This window comes from Mesoplodon bidens, assembly GCF_964165515.1.
Source record: "Mesoplodon bidens genome assembly, chromosome: 15".
NCBI classification, from domain to species: domain Eukaryota; kingdom Metazoa; phylum Chordata; class Mammalia; order Artiodactyla; family Ziphiidae; genus Mesoplodon; species Mesoplodon bidens.
This window is the reverse complement of record NC_138171.1, coordinates 82,628,423-82,647,272: the sequence shown is the minus strand read 5'-3', so window position 1 is coordinate 82,647,272 and position 18,850 is coordinate 82,628,423. Positions and strand designations below refer to the sequence as shown.

General features: G+C 42.2%; 1 protein-coding gene across 3 annotated transcripts in view; it reads right to left on the bottom strand.

The window, feature by feature from the left end:
- Window positions 1–18,850, bottom strand: part of ABHD12 (abhydrolase domain containing 12, lysophospholipase) — a 69,816-nt gene that overhangs the window by 34,004 nt on the left and 16,962 nt on the right. The window contains exon 2 of one of the 3 annotated variants that reach the window (XM_081258006.1): window positions 13,233–13,421. The exons of the other annotated variants lie outside the window; for them this stretch is intronic. Within the exon in view, the coding sequence (XP_081114132.1) occupies window positions 13,233–13,234 (2 nt within the window). The 5' untranslated portion in view covers window positions 13,235–13,421. The remainder of the gene's footprint in view (window positions 1–13,232; window positions 13,422–18,850) is intronic. 3 annotated transcript variants of the gene reach the window in all.

Sequence of the window (18,850 nt, the reverse complement as noted above, 5' to 3'; positions counted from 1 at the left end):
CCACCAAATGAAAGTTGTCATTTATACTTTAAGGAGGCTGTCTTCTTTTTCCCCACTTTGAGCTGTGAAACTAGGGCAATAATATGAAGCACTGATGGGGAGATAAAGAGAGGCCTTTCTTGGGACTTCCCTGGTGGTACAGTGGTTAATACTCTGTACTCCCAAAGCAGGGGGGTGGGTTCAATCCCTGGTCAGGGAACTAGATCCCACATGCACGCCGCAACCAAGAGTTCGCATGCCACAACCATGGAGCTGGTGAGCCACAACTAAGGAGCCCGCCTGCTGCAACTAAGACCCGGTGCAACCAAATAAATAAAATAAAATAAAAGAGAGAGAGAGAGAGACCTTTCTTGAAAGAACAGAAGCCAAATCTAGGAACCAAGGAAGCCCAAAAGATGCTCTTTACTGAGGAAAACATCAGTGAATGAGCTTGTTTATATCAATGTAGTTCCTGCACTGTGGAGATGAAAAACAAAAGTAGCGTGTTCCAGTCAAATAGCACCTGCCAAACTGAACAGGAGAAATGATACCTAAGGCCAGGCCCCCACAGTAACTCCTGCTGGTCCGCCTGCTCCCAGCACCTGACGCTGTGGAGGCTTCGTTTCCCACAGGCCCTCTGCAGGGCAGCTGGTACAAGCCCTCAGACTTCCCTTAGGCAATAAATGCTCAGCGCTTGCAAGATTCTCTATGCAACTAAGCCTATCAGCTTCCAAACAGCCGTTTCCCATGCACTGCTCCGACACCCAATGGTTTAAAACTGTTGGGAACTGGCCACCCTCTCTTTCCTGGACGTGTGACCTCAGCCAGCATACCCACTGCTGCTGTGGACGTGTCCACCTCTCTAGCACCAGGACTGGAGCCCTTCAGGGACCAACCTGGGGACCGATTCCACCTCCACGAGCCCTGTTGAGCAACCCTCAGATGCGCCCAGACAGGCAGAAGGGCTGCAGTTCTAGGAAAATGTGTGAGGAGGCAGGTGCAGGAATGGCACCCGCTTCCCCTCCGATTTCCAAATTGATAGTGATTTGCTTTTCACCTTACTGTTCCCGAGTTAGATGTTTCAATAACCTGCCTGATTCCTCTGCCAGGGGAGGGAACAGAGTGCTGGGTGAAGACTCAGAGCAAGGCCCCCATCCAGTAAAACAGCCCCTCAGGCAGTTGGGGCCCTTGTGGTGCTTCCCTCCAGCGGGAGCACCTGTAAAGTGCGAGGCATCGTGCTCCCAAACCTGGGCTCTGCATAGCAGTGAAGACAGAGATGGCCTGTCACTCCTCACAGCCCGACTCTCTGAGCCTCGGTTCCCTCACTCTAAATGGAATCTACCTGAAAGGCCTGTTGTGCAGAGTAAACGAACAAGGACATGAAATGCTCAGCACGGTCATGGGCTCGGTCTCGCACATGGAGAAGGAACACTGAGCTGAACTGAAAGAGCTTCTGTCCTGGGCTGGCTTTGTCCAGCCCTGCTTGGTCGAACTACCCAGCTGAGCTCTAATTTCCTGCTCTGGCATCCTAAATTACAATTACTCTTTAACCACGTTAGTGCTTAAAAGCAGTAGTTTCATGCTTCAGAAATGACGCCAGTAACGTGGCATGCAGCATCAGAAGGGAAGCTAAGCGGGAAGCGCGGGTGCACGGTGGTGGGGCTGCCAGCCTCCTCCGGGGTGGACCCCACCCGGCTCTGGCAGCTCAGAGGCAGACCCACCTCACTTCTGTGGCCCTCGGTCCCCAGGACACTTGCGTTTTCTAGCAGTCACAGGACCTCCCTGTTCAGCTTGAGTGGTGTTCTGCCCTAGGCCTGCAGGACATGCCCTAAGGCAGCGAAGAGGGGAGCAGTGCTCTGGGCTGTGGGCCCAGTGCTACTCGACTGTCATCTGCTAAAAACAGCCGAGCCCATCAGCTCTTGCACAGAACACATGGCAGTCGCCGGTGCTGCTCACCGTTCTCTCTGCCTCTGTGCCTTCCTGGGCCCAGGGCAGGATGGCACATCCCCCTTCCCCTTTAGAGTTAGGGGCGGCCAAGTGACTTGCTTTGGCTAAGGAAACGTGAGCAGAGAGACCATGTCCCTTCCGCTTCAGGAGCAGCAACGGCCCACAAGGTGGAGGGAGGGTGTGTGGAGCTGGAGGCCCTGCTGGCCTGGATCCTCGGTGACCACAACAAGCAGAGGCCATACCAGACACACAGTGGGGTAAGAAATACACCAGTGACCCAGGGGTTCTGCTGCATGACCTGGTCTGCCCTGACCAACACTCAGGTCAGATCAACAACGTGCAGGCCTCAAAGGACTGAGCTCCAGGTACAGCGCTGTATACCCAGCTATCTTCAGTGTCTCCACGTGGAGTCCCACAGGCAAATCAAAACTACCATGTCCAAAACCAAATGCTTGATCTTCCACCCTCTCCCCCTCTGCTTCCACCTGCTTCCCCTCCAGTTCTCCATCTCAGCAAATACCTGTGCCCGTGGCAGACCCTCAGCGTCTTTCCTGATACCCATTCTTGCCCCACCTCCACTTCCAATGCACACCAAGACTCCGAAACATTTCAAACCTGTACACCTCTAGTCACCTCGTCCGCTGTCTCTCTGCTCCAGGCCAGCCACATATCTTGCCTAGACCAGCAGCCCTACACTTTCTTGATTACACATTCAATCAGTAACATTTTTGGAACATGCCCTCAATATACACGTTCGTTTTAAATTAAACACATGTATAACTGGGTGGTTGATATCTGAATATGAATATAATTAGAAGTCCCAATATCTCCTTCCCATATCTTAAGGACTGTGTCTCACCCACCTCCTGGGTGAACCCATCCCATTTTGGAGATCAATACCTTGGTCTTCTGGAGAGACTTCTTAAATGGAACCCCCAACCTCCACCTGCCTGCTATACAGCCAGAGAGACTCTTTTCAAAGGCAAACTTGGTCATATCACTGTCTCACTTAAACCTTTACATGCAAGAGCATCTGAAACAGGTCCCAGGGGGAATGCCCACCTCTGACCCTCCAGCTATCAGTTACCTGCACGGGCCTAATGCTTCCCCACCTCTGAGACCAGTTCATGTCCCCAGCCCTGTGCTTCCTCCAGGTTTCAGCTTCCCCGCTGTTTGCTCCAAAGTCTCCCTGGCTGTTCAATCTACTACTTGTGCTCTCCTCTTACAATTACTTATATATTAAGGATATTGTCCCTCTGTCTGACATTTTATATATTTCTAAAATATTTCCCTCTGTCATTTGTCTTTTTATTTGGTAATCTTTGTAATTATAAGAGAAGTTTTAATTTTTTTCTGTTCTTATTGTATTAGTCTTTTTCTTTATGCTTTCTTCCTCTACGGGTATACATTCTTCTCTGACCTTTTGACACTGGATAAATATTTTTTACAAAAACGAAAAGACAACCTATGGCAATGGGAGAAAACATTTGCAAATGATGCGGCAGACAAGGGCTTAATCTCCAAAATATACAAACAGCTCCTACGACTCAACGACAGAAAAACAAACAGCCCAATCGAAAAATGGGCGGAAGACCTTAAAAGACATTTCTCCAAAGAAGACATACAGGTGGCCAGTAGGCACGTGAAAAGCTGCTCAACATCACTAATCATTAGACAAATGCAAATCAACACTACAGTGAGGTAGCACCTCACACTGGCCACAATAAACATCATTAAAACATCTACAAATAACAAATGCTGGAGAGGGTGTGGAGAAAAGGGAACCCTCCTCCCACCTGTTGGTGAGCATGTAAGTTGGTACAGCCACTATGGAAAACAGTATGGAGGTTCCTCAGAAAAATAAAAATAGAATTACCATATGATCCAGCAATCCCACTCCTGGGAATATACCTGGACAAAACTATAATTCAAAGAGATACATGCAAGACTCCCCTGGTGGCGCACTGGTTAAGAATCCACCTGCCAATGCAAGGGACACGGGTTCAAGCCCTGGTCTGGGAAGATCCCACATGCCGTGAAGCAACTAAGCCCACGTGCCACAACTACTGAGCCTGTGCTCTAGAGCCCATGAGCCACAACTATTGAGCCCACGTGCCACAACTACTGAAGCCCGTACTCCACAGCAAGAGAAGCCACCACAATGAGAAGCCCACGCACCACAACGAAGAGTAGCCCCTGCTCACTGCAACTAGAGAAAGCCCGTGTGCAGCAACGAAGACCCAAGGCAGCCAAAAATAAAAATAAATACATTTATTAAAAAAAAAAGATACATGCACCCCTGTGTTCATAGCAGCACTATTCACAATAGCCAAAACATGGAAACAACCTAAATGTCCACTGACAGATGAATGGATAAAGAAGATGTGCTACATATATACAATGGAATATTACTCAGCCATAAAAAAGAATGAAGTAATGCCATTTGCAGCAACATGGATGCAACTAGAGATTATCATACTAAGTGAAGTCAGAAAGAGAAAGACAAATACCATATGATATCACTTATATGTGGAATCTAAAATAGGGCACAAATGCACCTATCTAAAAAATGGAAACAGACTCATAGAGAACAGACTTGTGGTTGCCAAATGGGGGGGGGAGGGAGAGGAATGGACTGGGAGGCTGGGGTTAGTAGATGCAAACAATTACATTTAGAATGGATAAACAACAAAGTCCTAATGTATAGCACAGGGAACTATATTCAATATCCTGTGATAAAACCATGATAGAAAAGATTATAAAAAAAGAATGTATATATGTGTATAATCGAGTCACTTTGCTGTACAGCAGAGACTGGCACAACACTGTAAATCAACTATACTTCAATAAAAAAAAAATCAAAAAATTTTTATTTTTCTTTTAGAGCTTTACATTTTACATTTAATCCTGGAATGTATTTTGGAATATGGTGGGAAGAAGGGTTGAGTTTATATATTCCTAAATAGTTACCCAAAAGTTTCTCTCCATCTAAAATGCCTCCTTGAAGAGACATTAAAATTTTATATACAAGGCTAAAGATGGTAGATTTAACTGTTCTTTCTCAAAACCCCACAAAAATGACAGTAATATTTTTTTAAGCATAAAACCCTAGGGGCAAAGGATGAGAGGAGAGACACCCAAATTTTAGAAGCTGGAAAGCTTCCAAATTTAGTTGACACCCCCAGGAGAGTCCTAATCCAGCATGCAAAGAGATAAGGCACGTGACAGGTGGCTCCAGTGCCTGTGGAAGGGGCTCAGGCTGGGACCCAAATCAGGAGGACAATGTGAAAAATCCCTCCAGACTCCTACTTCACTGATGGGGCCACTACCCCACCCCACCAAAAGACTGAAGGTTTATTCTCTGCAAAAGGTAAACAGAAGGTTTCTGGACTACAGAGGGCCAGATACTCTAAAAAAACAGAAGAAATACATGAAAGTTTAGAATGCAGAGAATCCCAGTCTTCTTCCTCAGTTCCCAGAGAGGTGGTGAGTTCAGGAGCCAAAAACACAGGGCAGCCTCCGCACTCTGACTACCCTTCTGCTGACCTCCCAGTCCCTGGTCCCTGGCTTCCTGTTTGCAACCCTGGGAGGCGTGTGTTCCTCGGAACTACTCATGACCTTGTGTCCTGCCTTCCCTAAAGGAAAACTGAGGCAGACTGATCCCAGGCAGAATTGCATTAAATCTATTTGGGAAAGAAACACCATCTTCTCAATATAATGGATTCTCATCTAAAAACAAATGTATCTCTCCACTTAAACAAGTATTATTTTATGTTCTCAGTAAAGCTGAATAATTTTCTTCATAGAGATGCTATGTATTTCTTATATATTTATTCTTAGATATTATACAGTTCTTATCTTTAATGTGAAATAGAGCTTATCCTGTTACATTTTTCTAGCTGGCTAGTTACTGGTATATAAAGAAGTGATTAATTGCTGTATATTTATTTTGCATTTGAAAATCTAACTGAGCTCCATTAGTTCTGAGAATTTTTTGGTTGATTTTTATTGGAGTTTTCCAGTTAAAAATTCATTATCTGCAAGCAAGCAATGAAAATTTTTGCTCCTCTTTATAGGTTTATCTTTTAACATTTTCTTAACTTCCCATAATATCTAGAGTATTCAGAATAATATTTTACAGTAGCAGTGAGTACAGATGAAAAGTCTTGCTTCTTCACTTGAATTTCCATTCATCTAACAAATATTTATCAGGTATCTACTATGTGCCAGGCAGTAAATAAAATGTTTGACATTTTACTTTTCATTACAATGTTGGTTGATGAGATAGATGTCTTTGATCAATATTTAATGTTAAGTGTAATAGATAGCAGACTTGTCAATGAAACAGTCGAATATGAAGGTACAAAAGGCAGCTTTAGAAAAAACAAACATAAGCATCTGCATTTCCATCCACTTGAGAATCTCTAAGCCTGGGGTTTCTTGTGCCGCGAATGGAGTAGAAAAGCCTCCTGCTGCACCGCAGCAGGAAACAGGGTGACCAAATGTCCCAGGACCATGCCATCTTGCCCTCTGGGTCAAGGCCATTCTGAGACTCTACTGAAGTAGCTCTTGAATTTATTCTCCTTCCATTTTCATTTGACCAAAACAAAGACTCACAATGAGACAATACTGTGAGAATTTATCTTCAGTGCAAAGGGCTACAGAGCTACAGTATTTTGTGACATTTCCTGTTATTGAAACACGTAGCACATGTAGAAATACACATTAAACAATGAAGTTCCATCTTCACCTATGTTACTGGCAAAGAATAAGAATACTGACAGGGGGGACTTCCCCGGTGGCGCAGTGGTTAAGAACCAGCCTGCCAACACAGGGGACATGGGTTCGATCCCTGGTCCGGGAAGATCCCACGTGCCGCAGAGCAACTAAGCCCATGCGCCACAAGTACTGAGCCTGCGCTCTAGAGCCCACGAGCCACAACTACTGAGCCCGCATGTCACAACTACTGAAGCCTGCGCGCCTAGAGCCCATGCTCCGCAACAAGAGAAGCTCGCACACCGCATCAGAGCAGTCCCCGCTTGCCGCAACTGGAGAAAGCCCGCGCGCAGCAATGAAGACCCAACGCAGCCGAAAATAAAAATAAATAAATAATTTTATATGTATAAAAAAATACTGACAGGGAATTCCCTGGTGGTCCAGTGGTTAGGGCGCCTCGCTTCCACTGCAGGGGGCACGGGTTTGATCCCTGGTCCAGGAACTAAGATCCATCAAGCTGTGCAGTGGCAAAAAAAAGAATACTGACTATACCAAAACAGTAAGTATGAGCAAACACCCTACCCACTGCCAGAGGGCCCTGCTCTGTGACCAAGCAATTCCATCCACTCTGAAGGACTGACCACAAAGGAGGTGAGCATCCTAGCATGTCAGGAAGGCTCTGCACAGATGTCCTCTCTGTAACACAGTCCGTGAGAGGAAAATGGAATATGCTCGCAATATGCAACAGGGATTACTTTTTCATAGCTTTGTGCCCTCTCTGGTAACAGACAAATGTAGAAACCTTGCAAACTGCGTAAAAGCATTGGAAAGAGAATAAAAACACCCCCAAATCATATGATCCTATAGGAGCCTCTGTTAATATACTAGCATAGTATGTTCTTATAAACTCGATTCCACATAAAGTTAGGATCTGTGGTGGAGATGGCTAGCAGATCTCCAGAAGTCTGTACTCGCCCTTCCCTAGGGCAGAGCTGATGATGGGAAGTGTCTACATTTCCAGTCAGACTACATTTCCAGCCCAGCTGGGGAGCAGGCGAAGCTGAGGGAGCAGGCTCACCAGAGCAATGTGATTCTGGCAATGTGCGTGTAGTTGTCGGTACTGATTTGGTAAAGTAGCTGGTATCAATGCTGACATGAGCTTATATTCTACATGCTTATTTTTGTTTTTTGTTTACTAATAAATTTTTTAAAGGCCACATGTTTACATATTTCAAAAAGTAAACCAACATAGTCTCACTGACAACTCGCCTCCATGCATTCGGATAACCACTTTTATTAGATACTTATTTATCCTCCCAGCGTTTCCTTATGCAAATACATGTACGTGTTCCCATCCTTCTTTTTCCCATACAAAAGGGGGCACACTACACACTGTAAACTGTTTCACTCCTTGATTTTTCTCTCTCAACAATATACCCGGGCAGTCTCTCCCTGTTAATTCACAGCTATGTTGCAGCCCCACAATATTTCACTGGGTTGATACATCCTAGGGCATTAAACCAGTCTCCTACCACTGGACACTGAGGCTGTTTCCAGCAGTCAGTGCACCACGAATCATCTGTACAAGTGCAATTTTGTATGTGCAAGTGCACACTGGATAGTCCCAGAATGGAAACTGTTGGATCAAAGAGTAAATGCATCTGTGATTAAGAGATTACTCTCAAATTCCTGCTTCCCTCAAAGCCTCACTAGCAAAATGGTTGTCTAAGATGCATGTGTGCCAATCTGATAGGTGAGAAATGGCATCTTGGTGTAGTTTTGATCTGATTTCTCTAATTATGAATAAGTATGGTTGAGCACCCTTTCACATACTGAAGGGATATGGTATTTTTTTTCTATTAATTATGCATGCCCTTTGCACATTTTTCATTGGGTTTTGATCTTTTTCAATTCCCAGAACCTCTTTATCTATTAGAGCAATTAGCTCCTTATCTAAATGAGTTGCAAATATTTTTTTCTTTTTTCATTAGTGATATCATGCAGATGTTCTTTCTATTCATGTTTCTGGAATTTCCGTCCTGTCTCAATGGCTTGTTACTCAGGGTTGCTGCCATCCTGCAGAACCTGAACACGGCAGCATGGTCCAGTCTCTACTCACACTCCCCTCCACAGGGCTCCTGGCACTCCTGTATGTTGTTTGTTCAGAATCAGCTCGTGTGGAACCCGAGAGAACCAGGTTGGCATTTTTACGTGGCATTTTGTTAAATGAATAATCAAACTTCGGGAGATTAGGCAGTTTATGATGTGAACTTTCCAACTCAAGAACAAGTAGGTCCTTACATTTGTTCAAGTCTACTTCTGTGTCCTCCGAGAATGTCTGAAGTTTTCCTCTTACAGGTTTTGCATACTTCTTTCCAAGGCGTTATTCCTTAGAGGCATTCTTTGTTATTGACTTTATTTGGTCTTCTCTTCCATTGTATCTCACAGCCAATTTTTGTTGCTCTGCCTCCAGTGGCTGTGTGACCCTAGGCAAGCTACCTATCTGTGCCTTGATTTCCTCATCTGTGAAATGGGGACTACAGTACCTTGTGAGGTAGTTGTGAACATTTAAAAGTTAATACAGGGAATTCCCTGGCGGTCCAGTGGTTAGGACTAGTGCTTTCACTGTGGTGGCCCAGGTCTAATCCTTGGTCAGGGAATTAAGATCCTGCAAACCGCGTGGTACAGCCAAAAGAAATAATAAAAAATAATTTTTATTTTTTTTAATTTATTTTTAAATTTATTTATTTATTTTTGCCTGCGTTGGGTCTTCGTTGCTGCACATGGGCTTTTTCTAGTTGCAGCGAGTGGGGGCTACTCTTCATTGCGGTGTACGGGCTTCTCACTGCAGTGGCTTCTCTTGTTGTGGAGCACAGGCTCTAGGCATGCGGCCTTCAGTGTTGTGGCACATGGGCTCAGTAGTTGTGGCTCGCGGGCTCTAGAGCGCAGGTTCAGTAGTTGTGGCGCACAGGCTTAGTTGCTCCATGGCATGTGGGAGCTTCCCAGACCGTGTCCCCTGCATTGGCAGGTGGATTCTTAACCACTGCGCCACCAGGGAAGCCCAAAAATAATTTTTAAATAGATAAAAATAAAAGTTAAAACATGTAAAGTGCTTAAGAAAATGGTATCTGGTACAAAGCACTCAATGTTATTTTTATTACTTCTGTGACTATCTTTATTGATTCTTTCCTTTTCCTTCTCTTCATTTCTTTTTGATGGTTCTGTCTCTACCACTCTCCTTCACTTTCCTTACCCCCATCTTCAGCAAACACCAACTTGCTTGATGCTATTTTTGAAAGACAGTGGGGCATCCAGGATACAAGAGTGCTGCTTTAAAAGCTCAGCAAACACAGCCTTCCTGCTCTTGAGGGACTGCAGACCAAGACCTTGAGTGTAGCCTTGGCTCTTAACAAAGGCCCCCTCAGCAACACAGACATTTAAACACAGTGAATGTGTTTAATGCTACTGAACTATACACTTAAAGGTTAACGTGGTCAATTTTGCTTTGTATATTTTACCACAATAAATTTTTTTAAAAGGCTGTCTCATTTGGGAAATTATTATAACTCCCTTTTCACTCAAGAAGCATTGTTTGCCTAGCACTAGAATTGTCAGTAAGAGACAATACAAGTCTCTAAGCAAAGTAGTAAGCACCCTACCAACTAGAAACTACTTACTCTCCAGTGCTATTTTCATAGCCAAAAAGTATCTGAGAAAGTTCTGAAACCTGTAGCAATACAAAGCAAAAAAATAAGGACTTAACAATACAGGTAATTTAATTATCTCCCCCAAAAAAGTATAAAAACAAGGAAAACAAATTAACATGCAAAACAGGTGTCTCTGGCAAACTTCTTTTAAATTAACAGAAAAAGTAGATGGGGTAAGTGGACAGGGGAAAAAAAACATTATACCACTCACTTTATACTTGTAAAATACTGATAAACCTTGTTGAGATATTACTACAACTCCATGAAGCAGGTAAAATAGGTAACACTCCCATTTTAGAGATATGAAAACTAAGTTCACAGTTATTAATTCACTTGCTCAAGGTAAGGCCTCAGCTGAGGATGAGCTCGTGTCCTGGGCCTCTCAGTCTGGCCCACTCTTTCCATTCCACCAAATCCTCACTGGGAACGAATTAAACATTGCTAGAAATCCAAAAAGTAACTTGACCCTCAGCTTACATGGGTTTCTCCTTGGTGTTTCAGCTCACCTGACAATGCCCATAATTTCAGAGGCTGGTGGCAATAAAACCAAAAGAAGTTCTACACTGAGCAGGTGGTGACAACAACGTGGACAAGAATGAAAGCTGCGGGAAAACTTTTTTCAAAATGCTCATGTAAAAGCTCAATAATATTTATTTTGTTTTCTAAACACATTTATTGAGGTACAATTGACATAACCTGCACATATTTAGTGTATAATGTGATAAGTTTTAACCTATTAAACACTTGTGAAACCATCACCACATTCAAGATAACGAACATACCTATCACCCCAGAAGTTTCCTCTTGCCCCTTTTTATTCCTCCCTCCTGCCCCTCTCTGGTCCCCATTCCCCACCCCCAAGCAACCACAGAGTTTCTATCACTACAGGTTAGTTTGAATTTGCTTGTTTTACTTAAATGAAATGGATTCCTTCACTCAGCACAATTATTTTGAGATTCATTTGTTCACTTACTCCTGTCTGTATCAATAGTTCATTCCTTTAAAAAAACATTTTTAGAGCAGTTTTAGCTTTACAGCAGTACTGAGCAGAAGGTACATACAACACCTCCCCCCCACCAAACTCACCCACTTTTTTTTTTTTTTGGCCACACCATGTAGCATGCGGGATCTTAGTTCCCCGACAAAGGATAGAACCCATGCCCCTTGCATTGGGAGCATGGCGTCTTAGCCACTGAACCACCAGGGAAGTCCCCTCACCCACTATTACATCCCCCACCAGTGATACATTTGTTACAACTGATGAACCTCCACTTCACATCATCACCCAGAGTCCACAGCTTACTTTAGGATTCACTCACCGTGTACATTCTAAGAGTATGGACAAATGTATGATATGTATCCACCGCTGTAGTACCATGCAGAGTAGTTTCACTGCCCAATATATCCTCTATGTTCCAAGTTCATTCCTTTTGATTGCTGAGTAATATTCCATTGTGGGGATACATAATTTGTTTTTACATTCACTTGTTGGACATTTGGGTTGTTTCCAATACTTGCTTGTTATACATTAAACCTGCTATAAACATTGTTTTTCTGTTTTCTATTTTTCTGATTTGTTTGGTATTTATCATATGCTTCTTTCTGGTTACTTTGGGTTTAATTTGCTCTTTTTTTCTAGTATCTTAAAACAAGCTAAAGTCATTCACTACAGACCCTTCTTCTTTTCTACTGTAAGTATTTAGTGCTATAAACTCCCCAAGTATGCTTTAGGGGCATACATGTTTATTTTCATTCAGTTCCAACTATTGTCTAATTTCCCCTTTGATTTCTTCCTTGACTGGTGGCTTATTCAAAAGTGTGTTATTCAGTACTCAAATGTTTGGGGATTTTTCCAGACATCTTTCTATTACTGATTTCTAATTTAAATCTTTGCGGTCAGAAAACAGACTTTGCATGACATAAATTCTCTTAAATTATTGAGACTTGTTTTATGGCCTAGAATGTGGTCTATCTGGTAAATGTTCCATGTGTACTTGAGGAGAATGTGTACCTGCTATTGTTGGGGGAACTGTCAACCAAGTTAAACTGGTGAACAATGTTGGTCAAGCGTACTATATCCTTACTGATTTTCTGCCTCCTGCTTCTATCAGTTATTGAAATCTCTGATTATAATTGTGGATGTGTCTATTTTCCTTGCAGTTCTATTTCTGCTTCATGTATTCTGAAGCCCTGTCAATTATGTATTTAAATGTTTAGGACTGTTATGTCCCCCTGATTATTTTATCCCTTCGTCATTATGAAATGGTCTTCTTTATCTCTGGTAATATTCTTTGCTCTGAAGTCTACTTCATCTGATATTAATATAGACACCCCAGCTACCTTCTAACTAGTGTTACCATGGTATGTATATATTTTCATTCATGTAATTTTAACCCTTTTGTTTTATATTTAAAATGCCTTTCTTTGGTAGGCATCACATAGTTGGATATTGCTTTTTATAACCAACCTGAATAATCTCTGCCTTATAATTGGGTGTTTGGACCATCTTGCTTTTTGTTTTCTATTTGTTCCATCTATCTTTGTTCCCCTTTTCCTCTTTTTCTGCCTTCCTTTGAAATTAAGCAAGCATTTTATTTCCTTTGTTGGGTTCCTATTAACTCTTGGTTTTGTTACTTTAGTGACTGCTTTAAGGTTTACAGTATCCATCTTTATCATACTGACATCCAAGTGAGATTATACCATTTCACATATAACATAAAGATCTTATAATAGTTTACTTCCATTTCTTCTCTCCTGGCCTATATCCATTTGTTGTCATGAATTTTACTTTATAGATGTTATAAACTTCACAAAGCATTGTTACTACTTTTATATAAGCAATTTTAATATAAAGATATTTAAATAATAAAAAATGTAGCTTACATATTTTCTCACATAATCATTTCCAGTGTTCTTCATTCATTTGTGTAGATTCAGGTTTTCATCTGGTATAATTTTTCTTCTGCCTGAAGGACATCCTTTAAAGTTTCTTACAGTGTGGGTCTGCTGGTGATTAATTCTTTCAGCTTTCATATGTCTGAAAACTTCTTTGTTTTTGGAAGATGTGTTCACCTGGTAAAGAATTCTAGGTGAAGTGTGGCCAAGATGGTGGAGCAGGAAAACCCTGAGCTCACCTTTTCCCACAGGCACACCAAAATTACAACTATTTACAGAACAACTGTCTATGAGAAGAACATGAAGACTAGCAGAAAAGACTTTCCAGAATTAATGGTATGAAGAAGGAACCACAATGAGACAGGTAGGAGAGGCAGACCCACACCCCAAGTAGGCAACACACTGACAGAAGGATAATCACAATTGCACATGTTTTCCCCAAGGAGTGAGGGGTCTGAGCCCCACATCAGGCACCCCAGTCCAGGGGTCCTGCACCGGGAAGATCAGCCCCCAGAACATCTCGCTTTGAAGGCTAGTGGGGCTTCTATACAGGAGAGCTAGAGAGCTACAGGAAACAGAGAGTGTGCTGTTAAAGGGCGCACACAAAATCTCACATGCTCCAAGTCCCAGCAGAGAGACAATAATTTGAAAGTAGCCTGGGTCACACCAACTTACTAATCTTGGAGAGCATCCTGAAGAGGCAGGAGGCAACTGGGACTCCCCTTGGGGACACAGATACTGGTGGCAGCCATTTTGGGGAGCTCATTCTACCACAAGAACAGTGGCACTGGCAAGCACCATTCTGGAGTCTCCTCCCTAGCCTACTAGGGCCAGGGGCTTATCCGCCCACTAGCAGGCTGGCAACAACCCCAGGACACCCCAGGACATGCAACTAGATGTACCGGGACTCGGCCCCAACAACCAATGGGCCAACAGCCACCACACGAGGCAGGACCTGGCAGTCGACCTGGCCCGGGTCCAGGCCCACCTCCCAGCATGCCCACAGTAGTAGACCCTGCCACAACAGGAGGGCCCATGCAGCCAACACAGGGGGCACCCCTAGAGCATATAGCTCTGGTGGCCAGAGGGGAGCAGACTGCTAAGCCACACAGGACATCTCCTACACAAGGCCACTTTTCCAAGATCAGGAGACGTAACCAACCTACCAAATACAGGGAAATAAACACAGAGAATTAGACAAAGTGAAACAACAAAGGAATCTGTTTCAAATAAAGGAACGAGACAAAACCCTAGAAGAAGAACTGAGCAAGACGGAGATAAGCAAACTACCCAACAAAGAGTTCAAGGTAATATTCATAAAGATGCTTAAAGAACTTGGGGGAAGAATGGATGAATGCAGTGAGAATTTCAACAAGTTAGAAAATATGAAGAAGAATCAAACAGAGCTGACGAACATAATAACTGAAATAAAACTACACTGGAAGGAATGAACAGTGAATGAGAACGAATCAGCAAACTGGAAGACAGAGTAGTGGAACCATCCAGCCTGAACAGAAAAAAGAATTTTTAAAAATGAGCATAGTTTAATAAGAGACATCTAGGACCACACCAAGCATACTAACATTCACATTATAGGTGTCCCAGAAGGGGAAGAGAGAAAGAGGCAGAGAACTTATTCAAACAAATAATAGCTGAAAACTTCCCTAACCTGGAAAAGGAAACAGACATCCAAGTCCAGGAAGCACTAAGTCCCAAACAAGGTGAATCCAAAGAGATCTACACCAAGACAAATTATAATTAAAGTGGCAAAATTAAAGATAAAGAATCTTAAAAGTAGCAAGAAAAAAGCAATTAGTTATGTGCAGGGGAACTCCCTAAGACTATCAGCTGACTTTTCAGCAGAAACTTTGCAGGCCAGAAGGAAGTGGCGTGATATATTCAAAGTAATGAAAGGAAAAAAATCTATATAGTAAGTCCCCTACATACAAACAAGTTCCATCGCAAGAGTCCACTCGTTAAGTCCAATTTGTTCGTAAGTCCAACAAAGTTAGCCTAGGTACCCAAACACAATTGGCTATATAGTACTGTACTGTAACAGGTTTATAATAATTTTCACAGAAGTAATACATAAAAAACAAACACATAAAATAAAGAAGGGGGCTTCCCTGGTGGCGCAGTGGTTGAGAATCTGCCTGCCAATGCAGGGGACTCGGGTTCGAGCCCTGGTCTGGGAAGATCCCACATGCCGCAGAGCAACTAGGCCCGTGAGCCACAATTACTGAGCCTGCGCGTCTGGAGCCTGTGCTCCGCAACAAGAGAGGCCGCGAGGCCGCAATAGTGAGAGGCCCGTGCACGGCAATGAAGAGTGGCCCCCGGGTGCCACAACCAGAGAAAGCCTTCGCACAGAAACGAAGACCCAACACAGCCAAAAATAAATTAATTAATTAATAAACTCCTACCCCCAACATCTTCTTTAAAAAAATAAAAAAAATAAAGAAGACACTTTTAATCTTACAGTACAGCACCTTGAAAAGTCCAGCTACATCATCACTGCTTTTACACTTCCTTCCAGATATCCTGGGCTTGAAATAAAGACACTGTACTACTGTACTCTATACACTACTGTACAGTAAAGTACACAAAAGGACAACCACTTGTAGAGGATGCACGCACGTGACAATGTATGCCAGACACATGAACTAACTTACATGACTGGACATGTGAGCACATGCTTCCATTTTTGAAAGTTCGCAACTTGAAGGTTCATATATAGGGGACTTACTGTAACCAAAAATACTCTACCCAGCAGGGCTATCATTCATATTTGAAGAAGAAATAAAATGTTCTACATATAAGCAATAACTAAAAGAATTCAGCACCACTACATTGGCATTATGAGAAATGTTAAAGGGACTTCTCTAAGCAGGATTAAAAAAAGAAAAGGAAAAAACCACACAACTAGAAATATGAAAATTATGAAAGGAAAAAATCTCATTGGTAAAGGCAAACATACAGTAAATGTAGTGCATCAACCACTTATAAAGCTAGTAGGAAGGGTAAAAGACAAAAGTGGTAAAATCATCTATATCCACAATAAGTAGTTAAGGGATACACAAAACAAAAAGATGTAAAACATGATGTCAAAAAAATTAAACATGGCGGGAGAATAAAAATGCAGGGTTGTTAGACTGAATTTCAACTTAAAAGATCATCAACTTAAAATAATAACACAAGTTATTACTAACATATATTACATAGGTGTCTGTAATTGTCATGAACATCATGGTAACCACAAACCAAAATCTTACAACTCTCTCTCTCACACACACACACACAAGGAGAAAGCAACCCAAATATAACACTAAAGATATCATCAAATCACAAAAGAGCAAAAGAAGAAGGAACAAATGAGAACTATAAAAACAATCAGAAAACATTTAACAAAATGGAAATAAGTAGGGACTTCCCTGGTGGCACAGTGGTTAAGAATCCACCTGCCAATGCAGGGGACATGGGTTCAAGCCTGGTCCAGGAAGATCCCACATGCTGTGGATCAACTAAGCCCGTGAGCCACAACTACTGAGCCTGTGCTCTAGAGCCCGCGAGCCACAACTACTGAGCCTGCATGCTATGACTACTGAAGCCCGCATGCCTAGAGCCCATGCTCCACAACAAGAGAAGCCACCACAATGAGAAGCCCGCACCAACGCAACGAAGAGTAGCCCCTGCTTGCCACCACTAGAGAAAGCCTGTGCACAGCAATGAGGACCCATCGTAACCAAAAATAAATAAATAAATTTATTTTAAAAAATGGCGATAAGTACATACCTATCAATAATTACTTTAAAAGTAAATGGACTAAATGCTCCAATCAAAAGGCACAGAACGGCTGAACAGACTAAAAAAAAAAAACGCGACACATCTATATGCTGACTACAAGAGACTCATTTCAGATCTAAAAACACAGAGACTGAAAGTGAGGTAATGGAAAACGGTATTCCACGCAAATGGAAACAAAAAGAGAGCAGGGGCAGCAATACGTAAATCAGACAAAATAGATTTTTGAACAGACTGTAACAAGAGACAAAGAAGGACATTAAATAATGATCAAGGGATCAATCCAATAGGAAGATATAACAAATGTAAACATATACGCACCCAACATAGGAGCAACTAAATACATATAGCAAATATTAACAAACATGAAAGGAAAAACTGACAGTAACACAATAATAGTAGGGGACTTTAACACCCCACTTACATCAATGGACAGATCATCCAGAGAGAAAATCAATAAGGAAACACTGGCCTTAAGTGACACATTAGACCAGATGAACTTAAAAGATATATCAAGTCTCAATAAAGTTAAGATGGAAAGCATAGCAAGCATCCTTTCCAACCACAGTGGTACGAGAGTAGAAATCTACTACATGGAAAAAACTGCAAAAAACACAAACACACATGTGGAGGCTAAACAATATGCTTCTCAACAAACAATGGGTCACTGAAGAAATCAAAGAGGAAATTAAAAAATATCTGAAGACAAATGAAAATGGAAATACAATGATCCAAAACCTATGGGACACAGCAAGAGCAATTCTAAGAAAGAAGTTTATAGTAATACAAGCCTACCTCAGGAAACAAGAAAAATCTAAGGAACTAGAAATAGAAGAACAAACTAAACTCAAAGTTAGTAGAAGGAAAGAAAAATAAAGATCTGAGCAGAAATAAATGGAGACTTAAAACAACAGCAGAAAAGATCAATGAAACTAAGAGCTGGTTCTTTGAAAAGATAAACAAAATTGACAAACCTTTAGCCAGACTCATCAATAAAAAAAAGAGTGGGACCAAATCAATAAAATCAGAAATGAAAGAGAAGTTATAAATGACACCACAGAAATACAAAGGATCATAAAAGATTACTACAATTAAACACCAATAAAATGGACAACCCAGAATAAATGGATAAATTCCTAAAAACGTACAATCTCCTAAAACTGAATCAGAAAAAAACAGAAGATATGAACAGAATGATTACCAGTCATGAAACTGAATCAGCAAAATAAACAAAAAAAAAACAAAACAAACTCCAAACAAACAAAAGTCCAGGATCAGATGGATTTATAGATGAATTCTACCAAACATTTAAAGAAGAATTGATATCTATCTTTCTCCAACTACCACAAAAAAGGAAGAGTCAGGAGTGCTTCCAAACTCATTCTACAAGGCCAGCATCACCTTGGTACCAAAACCAGATGAGGATACCACAAAATAAGGAAAACAGAGGCCAATATCCCTGATGAACACTGATGTAAAAATCTTCAATAAAATATTAGCAAACTGAATTCAACAATACATCAAAAAGATCATACACCATAATCAAGTGGGATTTATCCCATGGATGCACGGTGTTTCAATATCCAGAGATCAATGTGATAGGGGCTTCCCTGGTGGCGCAGTGGTTGAGAGTCCGCCTGCCGATGCAGGGGACACGGGTTCGTGCCCCGGTCCGGGAAGATCCCACATGCCGCGGAGTGGCTGGGCCCGTGGGCCATGGCCACTGAGCCTGCATGTCCGGAGCCTGTGCTCCGCAACGGGAGAGGTCACAACAGTGAGAGGCCCACGTACCGCAAAAAAAAAAAAGA